The following is a 21,898-nucleotide window of genomic DNA, read 5'->3' as shown; positions in this document are numbered from 1 at the left end:
TCCTGTGGTGACTATGGATTCCACCGCCCCAAGAGGTGGCGAGAACTGGAAGAGATGGAGAAAGTTGTGCCAGGGAGTGGGGTAGATGAGGAGCCCGCAGAGAAGTGAGTAGATTGCTGAGCCCCTTAGTGTCCATCTAGGGGGTGGTGCTGGCTTCCGCAGACAGCTCACCCTGCTAGGAGTTCTCAAAGGAGACATCCATCAGAGAGCTGCATCTGCTGTGAAGGAATCTCCTACTTGCCACAGTGATGTGATTTCAGGCAGAATAACCCCTCACATGTATGTTCAAATATCTTTGAATCATTTCTCTTTTAAACCAGTGTCTGTCCCTGTGTTGTGGTTTACAAGGCAAGCATGGGTGTTTTTTCATGGGAAGGTGGGATACAGTAAAGGGTCTCAATTGGTTGAGAGTAAAACCAGTATAATTCTTCCAGGTCCGTGACGAGAAGTTATTACCGAGGCGCGGCCGGGGCTCTCCTCGTCTATGATATCACCAGGTAATGCCAGCTCCCCCTGGTGAAGGAGGGTGCTCAGTGCCCTGCAGCCCAAAGGCTGGTCTTGGCGAGGTGCCCTCCGTGCGGTGTGTGCTTTGTGTGTCCAGGGACGGTGGTGTGGCTGGCATCCAGGAAGCCCCTTAGCCCTTCCATCTGGGGTCTCAGAGGTCTTTGAACGAGCCCCTACCACTGCTTTCCCCTGCAGAGAAATGTGTTTGTAAGGTTTTAGGTGGATAAAGCAATCCATGCTATTACATTACATTTCTTGACATGATGCTTGGACACTTTCCTTAAGGTTCACAAAGCTTTATGTATGGAAAGTTATTAGAAGTGAGTTGAGAGAGGGTGAGGACACAGACTGTGGGCTGAGATTGCTGGGTTCAAATCCCAGTTGCAGTCACTAGCTGATTGACCCTCTCAGGCCAGGTGCTTCAGCTGCCTGGGCCTTAGTTTCCTTGTCTGTAAGATGGAGATAGTAATAATCACATGATCCTCAGGAGGTTATTGGGAGGTTTAAATTAGTTAATGTGAAGCACTTGGATAGTAGCTGTTTGTGACCTATGGCAATTTAACTGAAATAAAAAATTCTGTTCCTCGATTGCACTGGCCACATTTCAGGTCCTCAGTAGCTACATGTGGCTGGTGACTACCATATCAGGACAGGTTATAGAACATTCCTATCCATGAGGAAATCACATTCAGCAGTGCTGATCTCAGTAGCCCTGTCTTAGAAATGTGTCATCTAAATGGCATCATCTGGGGGCCCTTTCTGGGTAGGAACCTGTCCAGTGAGAGGATGTCACTCAGCCGCTTCCCTCTTCCAATCTGTGTCCCGGGAGCCAGGCGTTCTGAGAGGAGGAAGGCAGTTTCTGGCCCAGCCCTTCCTGCACTTGCCCAGGCAGTGAAAGGCTCAGCCTGCCAAAGTGTGAAGTCATCAGTCAGGCTAACAAAGTGCCATGAGAAGAACTCAATCCTTAGACACATGAGGGCCAAAAATAGTAAGTCTGAGAGTTGGTCCTGGAGTCAGACAGAGCTGGTCAAGTCCTGACTTTGCCACTGGCTGCTGTGTGACCTAGGGCAACGTAATTAATCTCTCTGGGCCTTGGATTTCTCAGAGAAAAGGGGAATAATGGCAGTCTGTGTCATGGAATCCTTATAAAGAATCAATGTGATAAAGTCCTGTAAAAGTGCTGGCACATTGCAAGGATGCATTAAGTGGCAGCAATTAGCTATGAAATCTTGCCTACCAGAGTCTAGTGCCTTGCACATGCTAAGAGCTCAATAGATATTTGTCAATTGAATGAAGGAACATCTCTTTCCTTTTGCCCCATGACTGGGCAAATGAAAAATAACAAAATATCTCACTTGCTGTCTCATTTTACCAGAAACAAAATGGAACAACCTCTGTGGGTATGGTATATACTTGGTGCATTCACGTTGTCTGAGTTATCTTAAAGGTGTTGGTGCCATTACCCTGAAATGTTGAAAAGCGGTATGAGTAGTGAGAATGACTGGAAAGAGTTGCTAGTTTTATAAAATACATGTATTATTTTCACAATCTTATATTACGCAGCCGAGAAACCTACAATGCGCTTACTAATTGGTTAACAGATGCCCGAATGCTAGCGAGCCAGAACATTGTGATCATCCTTTGTGGAAACAAGAAGGACCTGGATGCAGATCGTGAAGTTACCTTCTTAGAAGCCTCCAGATTTGCTCAAGAAAATGGCAAGTGACCTTTTACTTCTTACTGTTTTTCAAATCGCATATTTGAGGATAATAGCATTTCTTTGAATTTAAAACATATATTGGAATTTCAAGATTAAACTAGATTTAGGAAATGTGGAATTTCCAATTGTTTTTTTCTATAAATTAGACCTATTTAGCATATTTTTAGTATATTGCATTCTGCCTGCAGAAGTTACTATAATGATAAAAGCAAATGTAGTAACATTATGTAATGACTTTTCAGTCTAGGGTCTTTGAATATTAGAGATCTTGGGCTAAAGTGAAATTAATAATATTTAAAGACTCTAACCAAATGATGTCATTATTTTTTAATGTATTTTGAAGGAAATTTGGTGAAATATTAGCCCAAATAGAAAGGGAAGCAGGAGAAGAAATACTTGGCTTATTGGCTTCATTTTAAGTCATTTGGTTATAGGCAACTTTGAAACTTTTTTGAATTTCCATATAGAATACATGAAAATGCCACATAAAATTAATGGTTGCTTAATTAATGGATAAGAGAATGATTTTTTTTAAATTCAGACATTTTAAATAACTTTAATTTTTAGAACCAAAAACTAGAATATCCTAATATCAGTATTTGGACTCTAAGATTCCAAATTATATTGTAACTTGACTAGTTTCTTGCTAAGAAAATAAACATGAGAGAAATCCATATGCCATCATGACAGTTTTTAAAAAGCTGTTTAGAAATCAGAAGTTTAGAATGTTAACAAAGATGAAAAGGAATTTAGATGTCATCTAAACTCATTTTTACAAGTGAGGATACAAGAGGCTAGAGAGGCCATGGTTTGCTGAGAGAGCAAGCAGAACAGGCCTTTCTGCTGAGATGAACAGCCACTCTGGTGGGTAGAAAGAGTATTAATTTCTATACTGTCTCTTCATGGGCTGTATGACAGATTGCAATATAGTCCCCTAAAAAGTGTAAACACTTGTAGGTCATATTTGTGGTGACACTCAGATTGTTTGAAGAAGGACATTGCAACTTTGCCTGAAATCAATGGCAGGGCCATTTTGGCAAGCCAGCTCCTTCCTGATGGGTTGTCATTTGGCTGGGGAAGCCTGGTTGCTTGCTCAGCCCCTTCACCAGGTTAAGTGCTAGCACAAGATAGCAGTTACTTTTCAGAAAAGGCTAAAATTCTTTTAACATTTAAAAAACACATAATGACATATATTGATTTTATATTTACAGAAATATATGGTTTTAGGTCATAAATTATATTTTGTCTGCTTTTCTAAGAGAATGCTACACAGGCTTTTGTAAGTGAAAATTATGATCATCTTCTAAATATGACTTTATTTTGTTTGATGTCCATTTTAGAGCTGATGTTTTTGGAAACAAGTGCGCTCACAGGGGAGAATGTAGAAGAGGCTTTTGTACAGTGTGCAAGAAAAATACTTAACAAAATCGAATCAGGTAAAAGCCTTTCCATTAACCAACTTTTCTTCTGCATATTTTACACTGTAGCTCAGTAGATCACCTTTTAATTAATAGTTTCAGGGTGATTTAGTAAAGAATGTTCTCTCTCTACCTGCCAACCTAAAATCATCACATATGGGTTCAAAGGTCCTGTTCTTATCAGGATGAAAGCCCCGTCCTTATCAGGATGGTTTCCATGGTGATGAAAGTGGATGGGCACACCAGCTCAGCTGTGGAAAGGTAGTCAAGGTTTCAGGGAGTGTTCGCATTTAGAACCATAGTCTTTCTTTGGTCCTTCACTAAACGGAGAAAGAATAGGCCTTTGTCCACTCTGTCAACAGCACGCTAATTCTGTTGGGCCAGTGGTCATGTGTAAGGGAGTTATAGGTACATTGTATAGTGTTGATTGTTGCAGATCAGGCATCATGGAGCTATGGAATCCAGAGTAATTTTATTTCTGAAGCTTACTGAGCATGCCTCAATTATAAAATGCCTCATTTTTGTATTTGTTGCTTATTAAAATAATTTAAAATAATCCTAATATAGGCAGCTGACGAAATACTGTGTAGTTGTCATTTACTAAAGTAACTATATATGGGCATCACCTTTTAATTGATTCATTCAAACATCTGAGTGCCTATTTGTCAGATGCTGGGATACAAAAATGAATAAATCACACCCCTTGCCCCCCAAGAAACTGTCTTTCATGGGAGACAGTCAGAGGATAATTATAATATCACAAGGCTGATGTAGTAGTTGAGAGATGCACAGGCTCAGGGTAACATGAAGAAGGGGACCTGCCCCAGCCAGAGGATGGAGGAGGTGTCAGGGAGGGCTTTCAGGGGAGGTCTTAGATGAGCTCAGTCTTTCAGAATATAAGGAAGAGTGAGCCAGCAAAGGGAGTGAGGAAGAGGGAATAGCAGGAGAAAAGGTTGAAGAAAGGCAGGAGCCAGCCAGTCCTCATCAAGGATCTAGAACTTTATCTTGTAGATTACCAATTGTCAACCCTGGATGAACACTAGAGTCACTGAGATGCATTAAAAGTTCTAATCCCAGGCTCTGCCTCTGGAGACACTGAACTAATCGGGCTGAAGTATGGTCGAGGCAGCAGTGTTTTTGAATGTTCACTCATGCTGTTCTAATGTTCATCCAAGATTGAGAACCACTGCGGTAGGTGGTGGGTTGTCAGCAGGTGGGTGATGTGATTGGGTTGTGACTTGAGATAAGTCATGTATGTAGGAGGTTATGTTGAAAACAAACTAAAGGGAGGACAGGCCTGGAGGCCAGGATACCAATTATAAGGCATTTTTGAGTAATCCTAGTAAGAGATGACTGATTAATGCTTTAACAAGGATATGGAAGCAGAGATGGAGAGAGAGATGGATCTAAGATATATTTAGGCAGTAGCATCTTACGACTCATATGCCCAATAGTGGGACAGGACAACTGACTCTTAGGTGGGACAAGGTGAGGAGGAAGGGCCAGCAGGGGAGGAGGAACCAAGGATGACTCGCAGCTGTCACACTGGTATCTCTAGACAGAGATGGGGTAGAGCCAGAGGAGAAGCAGGGAATGTGAGGGAGTAAAGATGGCTCTGTTGCAAATGTGCGGCCTTTGCGGTAACGCTGAGACATGAACATGGAGTTATCTAGTAAGCTTGGGGAAGAGTTCCTGGCTGGCAGTATAAGTTTGGGAACCATCAATATATAGGAACAGCTAAAACTGTGGAAGCAATGTGATCATCCAGAGAACAGTGTTTAAGGAGAGCAGTGATCAACAGAACCCTGGAGTTGGAGGATGAGCAGAGGAAGAGGAATCTACAGAAAAGGTGAAAAAGGAAATGGTCGGAAATGTGTGAAGAAAATCAAGGGAATGTGGGTGTCACTTAAGCCCTAATTATAAGCAAATCAAAGGAGTGTTCATTATGTAATGTAATAGTAACAGAGGGAAGCCTCATAAGCTAAGACTGAGCTGAAAAACACACATTGGGATGGGGAATAGAAAGTCAGTGATCACTTTGATCAAGAACAATTTCAGCAGAATTATGAAGGTAGAAGATGGCTGGCCGTCCGTTAGGAAGAAGTAGGAGGTGAGCAAGCAGAGTGTCCACTCCTCTCCTGAGGAAGCACAGGCTGGCACTGTAGGGTGCAAAGGGTTAATTTAAAGCCGGGGTTGTGGGTGATGGGAGAAATTCCAGCATGTTTAAATGCTGAGGGGAAAGGAGAGAAGAATGGGCAAGGAGAGGGCAGGGAAGAAGGAGGGTGCTAGGTGAAGTAGGAGGGAGGAGAGTCGGGCCCAGGTAGAAGGGCTGGGTTTCAACAGAAGTGGACCTGTCATCTTTTTGTATTTTTTTTTTATCAGAAAGAAAAAAAAAATTACTAAGCTTGGTACAAAAACCAAGACTCTGTTACATAAATCCTTACAGTTGGCTTACTGTTGAATATTATTAAGCTCAGCGTGAGGTTGTATTTACATGACCTTGCTATTTTAATATTGTATCCCTGAATGCATCAGATAGAACAACTCATATGCAGTCTTCCAAGACGTGTTTTTTTCTGAGATCATCAAAATCATAAGTACCTCTAGGTGAAAAAAATATAAGAGTATAAATTAGGATTCTTCAGCAGTACTTTTTATTTTTTTAATGGGTAATACATTCAGAAACCATTGTTTTCTTCCCTTTTTTTATATAAAATGTATCATATGATAGACTACCACGCCTTGCTTTTTTACTTACTATTGTATAACCTACAAATCATTACAAATCAGCATATAGTTTCCGTATATACATATAATACATAAGGTACATATATATAACATAATGTCATACATAATGTGTGTGTGTAATGTGTAATATGGGTTGAGTATCCCTAATCCAAAATGTTCCAAAATCTGAAACTTTTTAATTGCCAACATTGCCACTGAAAGGAAATGCTCATTGGAGCACTTCAAATTTCAGATTTTCAGATTAGGGATGCTGAACTGGTAAGTATAATGGAAATATTTCAAAATCTGAAAAAATCCAAAATACTTCTGGTTTCAAGTATTTTGGATAAGGACCGCTCAACCTATATTTGGATAAGGACCGCTCAACCTATGTGTTAGCATAATTCATGAGCCAGTCTACTTTGGACATTTGGGTTGTTGCCAGTATTTTGCTATTATAAGTAATGTTACAGTAAATAATTTTATATATATATATATATATATATATATATACATTTTTTTTTTTACATGTGCATGAGTCTGTGTGTCAGACAAATGCCCAGAAGTGGAATTGCTGGGTCAGAGAACATAAGCGTTTGGGATCTTGGTGTAGAGGCTGTCACATTTTCTCCTAGTGATGGTCTTATTTCACTAAAGCCATGTCCACAGCGTGTAGTATCATCATACTTGGACTTTTGGCCTATCTAATAAGTGAAAAATTATATCTTTGTAATTTAATTTTAAATTATTTTATATAAATAATATATTCACATAATTTAAAATTCAAGAAGTATGAAAGAGTATAAAAGACTTTTCATTAAAAGTCCCCCTGTTACCACCCTCTCCTGTCCTCAGCCATCTAGAACTCCTCGGAATCAACCGTTCCTTATGTATCCTGCTAGAGATGTTTTGTGCCGGTGCAAGCAAACATATATATAGTTTTTTCCCTTTATTCAGAATGGTGGGATATATACACAGTGTTCTGTACTTTGCTTTTTTTTTTTTTTTTTAAATCTATTTTTGGAATCAAAGAAACATAAAAGCCTTTTTTAAAAGAAGACTTGCTTGGTCCTTAGGTGAGCTGGACCCAGAAAGAATGGGCTCAGGTATTCAGTACGGAGATGCTGCCTTGAGACAGCTGAGGTCACCGCGGCGCGCACAGGCCCCGAACGCTCAGGAGTGTGGTTGTTAGGAGCCATGGGAGAACACACAGGTGGGTTTGGACACCTCCCTGCCCTGAGTTCCTGGCAAGCTCAAGTGCAGAGGCCTGTTAAAGCTTTGGGAAGCTGTAGTATGAAAAAGAGAGGATCCCAGCCGAGTGCAGTGGCTCTAATTCCAGCACTTTGGGAGGCTGAGGTGGGCCAGTTGCTTTAGTTCAGGAGTTCGAGACCAGCCTAGGCATCATGGTGAAACACCATCTCTACAAAATACAAAAAATTAGCCAGGCCTGGTGGCGTGCACCTGTAGTCCCAGCTACTCATGAAACTTAGGAGAATTGCTTGAGCCTGGGAGGCAGAGGTTGCAGTAAGCCAAGATCATACCACTGCACTCCAGCCTGGGCGATAAAGTGAGAACTGTCTCAGAAAAAAAAAAAGAGAAGGAGAGGAACCCATAAGTTAAAGTTGGATGTTCTAACTGAAAGAATTTACACTCTATAGGAAATTCTCATGCTCTTGTTCAGAAAGAAAGGAAGGGCAGGTGGTGGTTGACGGGAAGGGTGAGATATCCTGATTCCTTATGTCAGTGAGGAGCCCTTCCTGGATTGATTGAGGTCTAAATGAATGTGCCTTTTGCTAAAACAGGAGGCCTATTTATAAAATTGACAAATGTCTCCCTTTAACTTTTTAAAGCTGCTTCTTTTTTCCCATTTACCACAGTGGACGTTTTATTTATAGTCGACATCATGTAGTAGGCACAGGCAAGTATTAAAAGACAAGATATTCACGAATTCTCTTTTAGGCTTTAAGCTGTATTTACTTTTGCATTTATAGTTATGCAGATTTTGAAATTGTTCTTAATATTTTTTAGGTGTTCATACAGTGGCATTTGGGACACAATCGTTGGAACCTGAAGAATCTGAAGTTTTTTTTACCACCATCCTTTTCTACTCTGTATGGAAGTAGATCTTTATGGGGAAAAGAGAATTTGGGGTGTTCTGCAAGCTAGTCAAAGTGGCACAGCAAATCATATAAATCGAATTAAATGGACAACACCGTTAGATGTGTATGTAAAAATTTTGTTTCATATTTTTCCTTTCACTTTCGGTTTAAAACATGCTATATGTACTGTATGTCCTGTAGCCCAGTGCAGCTCCACAGCATGGAATCTGATGTATGATATGATAGAATGTGGCACTAAATGCAGTTTCAGATTTTATTTTTTTTAATGATATGAACTAAAATTGTCGATTGTGAGGTGTGCTTTTCTCATCATGTTGGTTATATTGCACAATTGGTTATATTTATGACCTGATGTTCAAAGACTCTGGCATTGATAGCCAGTGTGTTTTCTTATTTAATTCCATTTACTACATTCTACATGGTGTTTACGTGATCCACACTTGAAATACTAGATCAGTAGACATTCACTAATATACCAAAATAAAATGAAAAATGGAGTTTTTCCGTGAACTTTATACTGTCCAGCTCTGTTGATTTTAAAGCCTCTTCATCCAGGTCAGTTCAGGAAGTATATCTGGAGTACCTGCTCTGTTTTTGGCTGTGAGACTAGCACTAAGGATTCTGGTACCTTTACCCAAACCTACTGGGCTACTAATACTTCTCTCAGCAGTTGATCAAATACAATAGACCATGTAAGCTGGGGCCGCTCATCCACTTCCAGTTTGCTGGTCTCCCTGCTAGAAAACACATTGTACTGTGCTTTTTCTGGAATTCAGTATAATGGCATCACTGCCTGTTTTTCACATCTTTTGTTTCCTGTTCATTTTAAGGAAACCTACTAAATCCAGTTAATATTAAATGGACACCACTCATTAAGAAATTTCTTTATGGCTTCTGCTGAATACTTAAATGCCTTACTACAGTTATCCAGTTGACATGTTTTTAATTCATATAAGGTATATTGGGTATATTGAAGTATATATTGTATTACAAAGACTTGTTCTTGTATTTTAAAATGTCAGTGCAAAAAATATATGGTGGAACCTTTCTTTAAAGTTGAAATGCAGTATTATTTAAATCTGAAAGGTTAAAAAGCTTTCTTCACCTTATATATGTTCTTCCACTGTGACTTTGTAGTTGAAGACTAGTAAATTAACTTTTAGTTAGAAGATGCCTACTGCTTTTGTTGTTTATTTTAATCAGCAGAGCACAGAGACACATAAAAACTCTGGGAAATGACTGGGATAAAAATACCAGTATGTATCTGTTTTAGATATTTTGAGTTTTGCTTTTTTTATGCCTTGAATATTTTATTTCAAAAAGTATCTGAAGCAAATTCTCAGACTGAACTACTTCTTAGACCTCACTGTAAGAATGTTTTATTCAATGTCTCATTTATGATAGATTTGCAAGCTGCTCATTTTTGAACAGCTTTTTGCATGGGATAGGAGCATGTCTATTCTAACACATCAGCTTATTCAAAAGCAAGAATTTTAAAAATAAGATAAATGTAAAGTTGTTTTATAAACGATCCTGTTAATTAAACCACAGACACCATATATCCTTCTGCATCCTTTGGCCAATAAAAGTTGCTGGAGAACCAAACCATGGTGGTTCTTAATCAGGCTTTGCCTTTAGGGAGAATGAGGAGGAGAGATAATTTGGTATTGTTCAGGCTAGTAATAAATGTCATGTTTCTATTTCCCGCAACTCATTAAGTTTTCAGGAAGCTCTTAATTTAGATTTCTAGGAAAGTAATTATTCAGTCTTCCTAGAAAAAGATTATAAAGACCATTTAAACTGGAGATTGTAATTTATTCTTTTACAGTCCAGCATTTAAGTGAAAATGAGAACATCACAATTTGGGAATCTGTAATGGTTTTGTTGAAAACATTACTTGTGGCTTGTATAAGAGTGGCTGAATTCAAGAACATTGATTCTTAGCAGATCAATAATAGTATTTAAAGAATCTGATGCTAAAATTAGAAACCTAAATGATTTGTAATTTGTACTGTGACACAGCAGATGATGTTTCCTTATTTTCTGACATCTTTTTATGTTTTTGGAGAGGCACATTAGAGGTGCTTTAAAAAAAACCTGTGAATTTTTAATATTTTGTGGTGCCATTTGTGAAGCACCTCTTTCCTGATCCATCTAACTACTCCTGTACGTACAATCTGAGTTTGTCCCACTTGTTGACTTGGTTACTTCCCTATTGTATTTATTTCTTTAAAGGGTTGTTTTAGAATTTTAGAGGAATTTATCTGAGAACACAAGATCTACCACTCTCAGGAGGACAAGTGACCCAAGTTGTTGGTCACCAGCCTCAAAGTTTAGAGAACACTACCTACTACCTACTGATAGAAAATAATGTGGTTAGGGAATCTGTTTTTTTCTTTTAAAAGAGCATTTATGTACTTTTTTCCTTCATATATCCGCCTCATTTTTTTTCTTTTTCTTTCTTTTTTTTTTAATTTTATTTTTTGTAGAGACAGGGAGGGTCTCACTGTGTTACCCAGGCTGGTCTCAAACTCCTGGCCTCAAGGGATCTTCCCACCTCAGCCTCCCAAAGTGCTGGGATTACAGGCATGAGCCACCATACCTGGCCCCCCCAGGTATAATATAATATAAATATAAATTTATATTATGAATTTATATACTTATAAATTCATAATATAAATTTATAAGTATATAAAGATTCTCCCTTTATATACTTATAAATTTTTTATAACAGATTTTCAAATGTAGAGAAAAATAGCCTAATGAACCACTATATCAGCCAGCTTTAACAATTGCCTACATTTTGCGATCTTGTTTTCTTTATCTTTACCCAGTGTTTTCATACTATAGTTGAAAACATCCGAGGCATCTGTCATTTCACCCAAAAATACTCAGGGCCGGGCGCGGTGGCTCACGCCTCTAATCCCAGCACTTTGGGAGGCTGAGGTGGGTGGATCACGAGGTCAGGAGTTCGAGACCAGCCTGGCCAACATGGTATAACCCCGTCTCTACTAAAAATACAAAAATTAGCCAGGCGTGGTGGTGGGCGCCTGTAGTCCCAGCTACTTGGGAGGCTGAGGTGGGAGAATTGCTTGAACCCAGGAGGCAGAGGTTGCAGTGAGCCAAGATCATGCCACTGTTCTCCAGCCTGGGCAACAGAGAAAGACTCCATCTAAAAAAAAAAAAAAAAAAATTGGTCAGTATGCATCTTTGACAATAGCATTTTCTAAAAATTTTATGAAATTTCCATACCATTGGGAACTTAACAAAGCCAAGGCTATTTATGTTTTTCATATCTTGCAATCATAAGAAGTTGGTTTTCTGATATGTGCTAAAACAGCAAAATGTGTCTTTCGTGAAGCATTGGAGACAGTGACTTCCCAGCATGTGTCCAGTTGTACAGAAGTGCTGTTCCCTGGCCCAGGGGCAGTTGTACCTTTAGCAGGGACACCAGGACCATCAGCCTGCTATACATAGCCAGCATGGCTTTGGAGGGCTGGTACCCCTTGTTGTACTGGTTTTAAAACACTCCTGCCAATGTAGTAACATGAGGCATATTTACTTTAAATCATCTCTACAAATTTGAAGATATCATCTTCAAACTACTCTATTTGAAGAATGTATTTTACTGTAAAGGCAACATTTAACTTTGATGCATGCTTGTCTGGACCATATGTAACTGTATAGAAGGGGGGTTGAGCCATTCCTTTTTTTGTTTGTTGTTGTTGTTTGTTTGTTTGTTTTAATTTTCAGAGACACAGTCTTGCTGTCACCCAGGCTGGAGTGCAGTGGCACAATCATAGCTCACCACAGCCTCAACCTCCTAGGCTCAAGCAATTCTGCCTCAGCCTCCTGAGTAGCTGGGACTACAGGCATGCACCACTGCACCTGGCTGATTTTTTTTTATGTCTTGCCTCTGTGTTTCCTAGGCTGGTCTCAAACTTCTGGCCTAAAGCATTCCTCCCACCTTGGCCTCCCAAAGCCTTGGGGATTATAGGCGTGAGCCACCACACCTGGCCCTCCATTTCTTAAACTTGCAATAATCTGGTGTGCTCCTTCATGCTGAAGGGCATTGTCATGAAACTTCTGTGGAAAACTCCATGGAAATTGGATAAGCCTGTGCTCTCAAAACTCTCTTAACTTCTTGATGCAATGTGTAAACTTCATTTTAAAGAAAACTAGAGTGAAGAAAACAAACTTGCTTAATTTCTGAGTATTTTACATTCTAAAATGTCATGAAAATAATTATGTTTACTAAATATTGAAGGACCAAGTAATGATGCATGATGGTAAAAATGCTAATTTCTGTATGTTTGGGTGTGAGCCCTCAAATAATTTTAAATTGAATAGGAAATTTTATAATATGATTGATTTTAGGTAAATCTACCACATTGTTAGCTTTTACAGAAAAGTCATCATATTGGTTTGCGTGGCCATAAAGGTACCTACCATGCCCTTATACTATTCTCACTTCCAGCGGAAAATGCTGCTTTTATAGGACACTCGTGAACCTCTCTGAACGCCTCTGGCTTTCTCACAGTCTCTGTGGGGACTCAAGTTCCTCACCTGGAATGCTCCTCAGCCAGCCCCTCTAAGTCAGTCGAGCGGAAGGCCTGCTGCTCTTTGGGGTGCAGTGTGCAAAACTTCTCTGCTGCGGCACTTTCTCTGACCTCAGCATATGCAGACACCCAACTCCCATGATTCTCTGTCTGGACCTCCTTTCTTGCTATTGATCTCATTGATTGTACCTTGTCCTTGTTTGTCTTCTCTCCTGGGCTAAGAGCTCCCTGGGACAGGGCTGCTTTGGTGTGCCTGATGCCTGACACATAGGAGGGACCCCAGGGCTTGTGGGAAAAAATGATCACAGAGCCAACTGTGTCCCTAAGTCTTTCCAGGGTATCTGCATGTCGCTGGTGCAGCCTTTCCACTGCAAGATCCCACTTTGCAAAATTTCCAAACAGGCAGTTAAAACCCTTCCTTCCTGCAGTAGGTCGCTTTGTTTTTGAATATTGATGACCCTCCGGGATTGATAGCTCACAATATTTAGGTCTCATGTTTTGTTGTCAGGTAAACAACAACATGTTGGGGATTCTGTCTGTGCACTTCTACTTGACTCCTGGCACATCTCGGCACAGCCTGTGAACAAGCAGTTATGCCTGCTGTGTTCTCCATCTTAGCAGAATTCGATATTGTAGGAATAGGGAGCTTTACCTCGAGGGTTGTCAGATGCAATTGAGGATATAATTGTCAATAAACCTCTGATCTAAGGCCTAGCCATGATCAGCTGTTATAGTATTTTATGATGCCTCATAAATGATTAGGGGTGAAATGTGTTGAATCTCTCACTTCTGTTAATTACACACTCTAAGTTACAGTTGACAAGTCCCCATGTTGAAGCAGAGGCCAGAACTATAATTAGATCTTGGAAACTTAGTAACTCTGCTGCCTTTTCAAAGGAAAAGAGGAATGACAAATAGTTTTCCTACCCTAATTTTAAGACTCACTCTTTTCACCTGACACTTAAATTCTGAATTCTATTTAAGTTCTTTATGTGTGTTTCTATCTGATTTTCCAACTTCAGCCCTATCTGAGCTGTGAGAACTTGACTCCTGCACTTGGAGAGAGCCCACTGTGAGGATCTGTGGTTGCCGAGGGCTCCTTTTGCTATTCACTGCATCTCCCGTCCCTTGTCAAAGTATAGGACTCAATGCCCACCTTTCTTTTCTTCCTTAAAAACCATAGTGTGCCAGAGAAACGCTAGATAATATTTAGTTTAACAAGAACCTATTTATAATACTATCCATTGAAATGTCTATAATAGTAAAACCTTGAAGGGGCATAGCATATTTTACAACTTAAGGGTATTCTCACATTTAGAATTTAATTTAACCTTCAGAACAACCCATTGCAGTGGTCATAGCAGGTATTAGGCCCATCTTACAAATGAGGGGCCCGAGCCGCCCAGGCAAGGGGCTGGCCAAAGGCCAAACCCAGGGAGCAGGCAGCAGCCTTGGTTGCAGGTCCCTCTGCACGGCACAGTGGATGAGGAACTGGGATTTCTGTTGACTGGAATCTTTTTTTCCCCAACATTGTATTATGAAAATTTCAAATATTATGAAAATTTGTTTTAAGAACTATAAGCAGTTCTGATTTTAATTGGTATAGGAGTATTTTCCATTAAAAAAATTTTTTTTTTTTTTGAGACAGGGTCTCAGTGTGTCACCCCGGCAGGAGCACAGTGGTGCAATCATAGCTCACTGCAACCTCGAACTCCTGACCTCAAGCTGTCCTCCCACCTCAGCCTCTCAAGTAGCTGGGACTACAGGAGCACACCACCATGCCCAGTTAATTACTTTTATTTATTTATTTATTTATTTTGAGACAGAGTCTCACTCTGTCACCCAGGCTGGAGTGCAGTGGTGTGATCTCGGCTCACTGCAACCTCTGCCTCCCAGGTCCAAGCGATTTTCCTGCCTTAGCCTCCTGAGTAGCTGGGATTACAGGCATGCGCCACCATGCCCGGCTAATTTTTGTATTTTTAGTAGAGGCAGGGTTTCACCATATTGGTCAGGCTGGTCTCGAACTCTTGACTTCATGATCTGCCCGCCTCGGCCTCCCATAGTGCTGGAATTACAGGCGTGAGCCACCACACCTGGCCACTAATTATTTTTTTTTAGAGATGGGCTCTCACTATTTTGCCCAGGCTTGTCTCAAACTCCTGGGCTCAAGTGATCCTCCTGCCTCAGCCTCCCAAAGTGCTGGAATTACAGGCATGCTCCACGGCACCCAGCTAGTACTAAATTATCTGGAGTGAGGGGTAAGCTTCTATCATCATTGTGAAACCATGTTTTGATTTTTTTTTTTAAATCTTGCAAGTTTGGTAGCTTGCTTTTTTTGACTCTGCCTCCAGCAAATTGAATTCAGTAAATTAAAAGTATTACAGGTTGGAAGTACATGAGTGAAAACGCATGTCAGTTGGCTTTCAGAATGCCTGTCACCGTCTACTCAGCGGTTAAGGCAGTCTGGTACTGACGTGTTGGTTAGATCTTTCTCTCATTAAGGTGAGAAGGTGCCTGTGAGGCCTTCATGGGGAGGCTGTTCTCCACACTATGTGATTGGATCTGCCTTTCTAGCTGCAGCAGTTAGTGTATTCATTCTGGCGGCATTCCTGTGCTGTCTGCCAATAAACTATTGACCCACGCTAGCCCTCACCTGTGCTACTCATCTCTACTTAGTCCTTGAGCAACAGTAGAAGAAAAATTTCATTATTCACTCATGAATTTTTCTTGAATCTGTAACTATGCAATTATTCTACTACTGGCTATCCTCTTTTCCTCTTTTTTATTTCCAGGAATAATTTTGGCTTTAAATGCTAGCCTGTTGCTCCAGACTTCTACCATATGTAGTTACATTTTAGGAAACGTCTAGTGGCCTGAAGTTTAGGCACAGAGTCTGGTGTTTGTTCACAGGGATCTTCTGTGGGGATGATACTTTACTCTGGTTTGTTCCATGGCTGGGTGACATTATACAGGTTTGTTCCATGGCTGGGTGACACTACACAGCAAAGGAATACTTGAGCTGGGCTTCAAGGAAACATTTAGCTATGTGGTCATTGTAGAAAGCACAGATGACAAACAGGGGCTGAGTGTAAGTATCCACAAGTGATCACGGGTCAAGGCCTGAGGGCAACGCAGGGGCAGGCTGGGTTGCCATGCATTGTCCATGGGGCAGCATGAGAGGCTGTCCTAGGAGGCTGTTGCCAGGAAGTATGTGCTTGGTCCAGACTTCCCAGGTTCTCGTCAAAGACCAGACAGCAACCTGGACACAGAGGAACTCCTCAGTTCTTCTGAAATCCTGAAGCTCTAAAACAATGAAACAGAAATGGATGCAGCAGCTGTCATAGGTATTAGTCAATACCTAAGTGTTAAGAACAGTAAAACATTAACTAATAGCGATGTTAATTTTCACAAAATAGTCATCTTTTTTTTTTTTTTTTTTTTTTTTTTTTGGGAGATGGAGTTTTGCTCTTGTTGCATAGGCTGGAGTGCAGTGGTGTGATCTTGGCTCACTGCCACCTCCGCCTCCCGGGTTCAAGTGATTTTCCTGCCTCAGCCTCCTGAGTACAGGTGCCTGCCACTACGCCCAGCCAATTTTTGTATTTTTAGTAGAGACAGGGTTTCACCATGTTGGCCAGGCTGGTCTCGAACTCCTGACCTCAAGTGATCCACCTCGGCCTCTCAAAGTGCTGGGATTACAGGTGTGAGCCACCCGACATGACCAAAATAGTCATCCTTAACTGGTTTGGACCATCTTTCATTAGTAAAATCAAAAGCATATGTGCACAGTAAAATTCCTAGCTGCAGACGCAGGCTCACCTCCCACAGCCAACCCCTTAGCCCGTTGAACTGCTCGCGTGAGGACCTCAGACACACTTCTCTAAACACCCCTTTTCATATGAAAATACTGGAGGCACAGTGTCCTTCCATTTGTGGGTTTCTATTTTTATTTTTGAGACAGGATCTCAGTCACCCAGCCTGGAGTGCAGTGGTGCGATCACAGCTCACTGCAGCCTCAACTTCCGGGTCTCAAGCAATCCTCTTACCTCAAGCCTCCCAAGTAGCTGGGACTGCAGTTGTGCACTGCCATGTCTGGCTAATGTTTTGTTTTGTAGAGATGGAATTTCGCTATGCTTCCCAGGCCAGTCTTGAATTCCTGGGCTCTAGCAATCCTCCTGCCTCGGCCTCCCGAAGTATTGGGATTATAGGCGTGAACCACGACACCTGACCCATTTGTGTTCTTAGCATGCTTTGAGACTGCTCCACGCTTTCCTTTTTTGCATTTCCCCCTGTCAAGGTCCAGCTTATGACTAGAGGCAGGCAGTGTGGATGTGACACAGTCTGATCCGTGTCCTGCACCATGTGAACACCTTTGTTGAGTGTATCTGCACATGTGGATGTATCAGAAAACTTTTAGGAGCAGAATTGCTAAATCAAAGGCATACTCTTTAAATATCAATAAAGGTACATTGCCCTCTGAAGAACTTGACCAATTTACACTCCCACTTACAGAGCAGGAAGCCCAACCATTTAAAATGCACAACTTTTTAAAAGAGATTTATGGTTTATATTTTTATTGTAATATTGGCCATCAATTTTATGGTAGCCATGAAGACTGTGTCCTTTTATTCTACGAGTAGCAGTCACACAGGTTTCTGGAGCATCGCATTATGACGTACACATCGTGGGAATCCCCGGCGACAGTCCCTGCTGTGGAAGAAAGTGGAGCAGAACCTGGGTCCAGAACAAGGGAAAGATGAAGTCAGACCTAGGGCTTTCGGAAATGCTGGATGAGCATCAGCAGCAGTCTGAAGATGCTGTACTGTGTATTTTATTGTGGGTTAACAGAATCATGTCAAAATTCTGTTCCTAGAAAAAGTTCATTGTTTTTGTGAAAATCCAGGATTTATACCTTATCATCCAAAAATTGCATGCAGAGTTTTAAATATTGTAATGTGCCAGAGCCCCATTCCAGACCAGCAGGCAGTGGAGGGGCCCCGCGCTGTTCTCCTCTCCGCTGCCAGACAGTGGCCTCCTGAGTGGGAAGCTCCGAGCAAGAGCCCAAAGAACATTCACTTACAGGACCTCCCAGGTGGCTCAGTTATTAGTCTAGCTTAAGAATCACACAGCTGAGAATCTTCAGTGGGAGGGCATATCTTTGAAGAGTGGGTGTTTGTATTTGTTTTCTCTAGGATTATTTTTTAATGGCTAATGCATTCTTAATGGTTTAAAAATCAAAGCCGCATGAAAAGGTGAACACTGAAGGCTCCCTGCCCATCCCATCACTCCATTTCTTCCTCTAGCCCTGCAGGTAACCACTAGTTAGTTTGTGAATCCTCCCAGAGGTTCTTAATGTAGATACAGATATTTTTATTAGCCTTCCCTTTCTTAAAAGATAACATGTTACATAAACCATCTTTTGTACACCTAAACTCTATCTTGGAGCTTTTCCACTTCTCAGTACATTGAGAGCTTTCTCATTAAAGGCTGCGTAGGGTTCCATTTTGTGGAAATAATGTTTTCTTTAGCCAGTTTCTTATTGATGAACTGGGTCATTTCCAATTGGGTCATTTCTAGTTCTCTTTTGAGGTAATTGCAAAATAATTTAGTTAAACAGCATCCTTAATTTTCGTTTTCACTGATATGCTCCTCTCATTTATCAGAAAAGGTAATAATTTTCCTTCCAATTTAGGCCTTTCCCTATACATTGGCAGGAACCATTTAGAAAATTTGATGGAAGTAGGGAGCAAATCCAACAAGAGGTGTGCAAGACTTTTTATTCATGAAAACTTTAAATCCTGCTGAAATAAATATAGGAAGACTGACCTAAATGGAGACATACTATATTTGGGGATAAAAAGACTCAATATTAGAAAGCTGTTAATCTTCCAAAATTAGTAAATTCAGTGCAGTTTAATGAAACTGCCAAATGGAATTAAAAATAGAATTTGACATGCTCATTTTAAAGTTCATATTTAGAAAATAACCAAGAAAAGAGAACAAGGTGGGCATGTGGAGACTTGGCCTCCGAGATATAAAATAAACTACAAAACTTCTTTTGCAGTTTAAAAGAATATAGTGAGCTCAGGTTTGTCCAAACTGATCCATAGAAGAGCAGCATCTAGAAACCTTCCCATGTATCTAAGAAACCTTCCCATGAATTTTTTTTTTTAAATGATGTAACACTTTATATCAGTAAGGACTGTTCACAGATGGTGTTAAACCCATCTGCTACCCATTTGATTAAAAAAGGAAGGTTGGGCCAGGCAGGGTGGCTCACGCCTGTAATCTCAGTAGTTTGGGAGGCTGAGGCCAGCAGATGGCTTGAGCCCAGGAATTCGAGACCAGCCTGGGCAACATGGCAAAACCCCATCTCTACAAAAAATGCAAAAATTAGCCAGGCGTGGTAGTTCATGCTTGTAGTTCCAGTGATGGGGAGGCTGAGGTGGGAGGATCACATGAGCCCAGGGAGGTCGAGGCTGCAGTGAGCTGTGATCACACCACTCCACTCCAGCCTGGGCAACAGAGTGAGACTTAGTCTCAAAAAAAAGGGAAGGTTGAATTTTTACTTCATATTCAAAAAAATTAACTTCAGTTGGATTAAAGAGCTAAAACTAGAAGCAAAGTTTTTCTTTTAAAACATTGGAAGACAATATTGCATTTTTTATAATCAAAGGGTCTTTCTGAAAGTGACACAAAGTCCCCCATCTGTAAGGGAAAAGTTTGAGATTTGAGTATGCAAATTGGTATTTTCCATAAGACAAAAGAAAGCATAAAGGAAAGCAATGGGCTGTATAAAATATTCACAAAATATCTATCCGAAGATGGATATCAGATATATAGAGAGACCCTAACAAGATCAGTAAGACAGAAAGAAACTCACTTAAAAAAATCAGTGCGCTTTTCTACGTTTTTTTCCAAAATAAAGGATTGGCAAAGCACATAAGCAGACCATTCATCAAAGAAGTAAAGATGACTGATTAATAAGAAAAAGATGGTAACATCACTAATAATCAGTAAGGCCAGGCACAGTTCATGCCTGACTTTGGGATCCCTTGAACCCAGGAGTTCGAGACCAGCCTAGGCAAAATGGCGAAACCCCATCTCTACAAAAAATACAAAAATTAGCTGGGCGTGATGGCACGTGCCTGTAGTCCCAGCCGCTTGGGGGGCTGAGGTGAGAGGATCACTTGAGCCCAGGAGTTCAAGGCTGCAGTGAGCCGTGTTTGCGCCACTGCCCTCTAGCCTGGGTGACAAAGTGAGACCCTATTAAAAAAAAATCAGTAAAATGTAAATCCTTGCATTCCTGAGGTTGATATGCATGGCTTCTTTTTTAAAAATGTTCAGTCTTACTAGAGGTTTCTCAATAATTTTTTCGAAGCAACAGCTCCCGGCTTCATTCATATTCCATTTTTGTTTTCAATTTCATTGATGTCTGCTTTTTGTCTTCCTTTGTTCTGCTAGTTGTGGGTTCATTTTACTTATCGTTTTCTGTTACTGTGGATGCTCAGATTATTGATCTGAAACCTTCTTTCATAATAAAAGCACTCAATGCAATAAATTTCCCTCTAAGCACTGCATTATCTGTGCCCACATATTTTAATATGCTATAATTTCACTTTTCTTCCCTTTAAAATATGTTCTGATTTCTCTTGAGAATTCCTGTTTGGTGATTTATTTATGACTATGTTGTTTAACTTCCAGGCAATTTCAGATTCTCCTGTTATCCTATTACTGAATTTTAGTTCAATTCCATTATGGTCAGAAACATACTTTGTATGATTTCAGTTATTTTACATTCGTTAAAGTTTATTTTATAAACCAGGATATGGTCTTAGAGATATGTTCCACGTGGCCTTGGAAGAATATATGTATTACGCTGTTGTTGGGTGGAGTGCTATAAATGTCAGTTACAGCCACTTGATTAATGATACTCAGTTCTTCCATCTTGGCTAGTTTTCTATTAGTTCTATTACTGTTAGGAGTATTGAAGTCTTCAACTGTAATGGTGAATTTGTCTAGTTCTCCTTTCAGTTGTCAGATTTCCTTCACATATTTTGCCTCAGCACAATCTTGTCATGTTAGCCTTTTTCCAGTAATTCACCTGTCCACCATAGCCATCTGCTTCCTGTCATAACCCTGCTTTCCCTGGGCGTATGGAGAATCCTATGTTCTATTGTTCTATACTGTCTCACTTTTTAGGGATTATGCTTGCCTCACTTACAGTAAGTCCAGCAGGTTTTAGAGAGTGTCGCTATGCTTGTGCACTGTGGACACAGAAGCTCATACACGGTGAAGTTCTGCTGCCAGGTGCGAACACCTTTAAACATGCTGCGTCTTCTTGGTGAATTGACCCTTTTATATAAAAACCCTCTTTATCTCTGGTAATTTCCTTTGCTCTGAAATCAACTTTGCTATTGCTTTCTTTTTTGGTTAGCGTTTTTATGGTCCTTTTTCATTATTTTTATTTTTTTTGAGACAGAGTCTCCCAGGCTGGAGTGCAATGGCGTGATCTCAGCTCACTGCAACCTCCACCTCCCAGGTTCAACCAATTCTCATGCCTCAGCCTCCTGAGTAGCTGGGATTACAGGCATGTGCCACCACACCAGGCTAATTTTTGTATTTGTTTTTGTTGTTGTAGAGACAGGGTTTCAGTGTATTGACCAGGCTGGTCTTGAACACCTGGCCTCAAGTGATCGACCCTCCTCAGCCTCCCAAAGTGCTGGGATTATAGGCGTGAGCCACCACACCCGGCCTGGTCCATCTTTTTCTGTCCTTTACTATTAACCTACTCATATGGTTGCATTTAAAATGAATTTGTTGTAGACATCATATAGCTGAATCATGTTACTG

The 21,898-nt window shown here is 40.6% G+C and overlaps 1 protein-coding gene across 5 annotated transcripts in view; it reads left to right on the top strand.

The window, feature by feature from the left end:
- Positions 1 to 9,658, top strand: part of RAB4A (RAB4A, member RAS oncogene family) — a 35,196-nt gene extending 25,538 nt beyond the window's left edge. For 3 of the 5 annotated variants that reach the window (XM_008978164.4, XM_055104111.1, XM_034948636.2), the window contains exons 2-6: positions 435 to 497; positions 2,106 to 2,222; positions 3,565 to 3,660; positions 7,446 to 7,582; positions 8,398 to 9,658. In XM_008978164.4, coding sequence (XP_008976412.1) covers positions 485 to 497; positions 2,106 to 2,222; positions 3,565 to 3,660; positions 7,446 to 7,561 — 342 coding nt within the window. In that variant the 5' untranslated portion in view covers positions 435 to 484 and the 3' untranslated portion in view covers positions 7,562 to 7,582; positions 8,398 to 9,658. Of the gene's footprint in view, positions 1 to 434; positions 498 to 2,067; positions 2,223 to 3,564; positions 3,661 to 7,445; positions 7,583 to 8,246; positions 8,289 to 8,397 lie in introns of those variants that run through there. The other 2 variants (XM_003824456.6, XM_034948632.3) reach the window with 2 other exon arrangements.
- Positions 9,659 to 21,898: the final 12,240 nt, after the last annotated feature.

The sequence above is a fragment of the Pan paniscus genome, chromosome 1, assembly GCF_029289425.2.
Source record: "Pan paniscus chromosome 1, NHGRI_mPanPan1-v2.0_pri, whole genome shotgun sequence".
NCBI classification, from domain to species: domain Eukaryota; kingdom Metazoa; phylum Chordata; class Mammalia; order Primates; family Hominidae; genus Pan; species Pan paniscus.
Note: the sequence above shows the minus strand (reverse complement) of the source record. Positions and strands in the feature narration are given on the sequence as shown.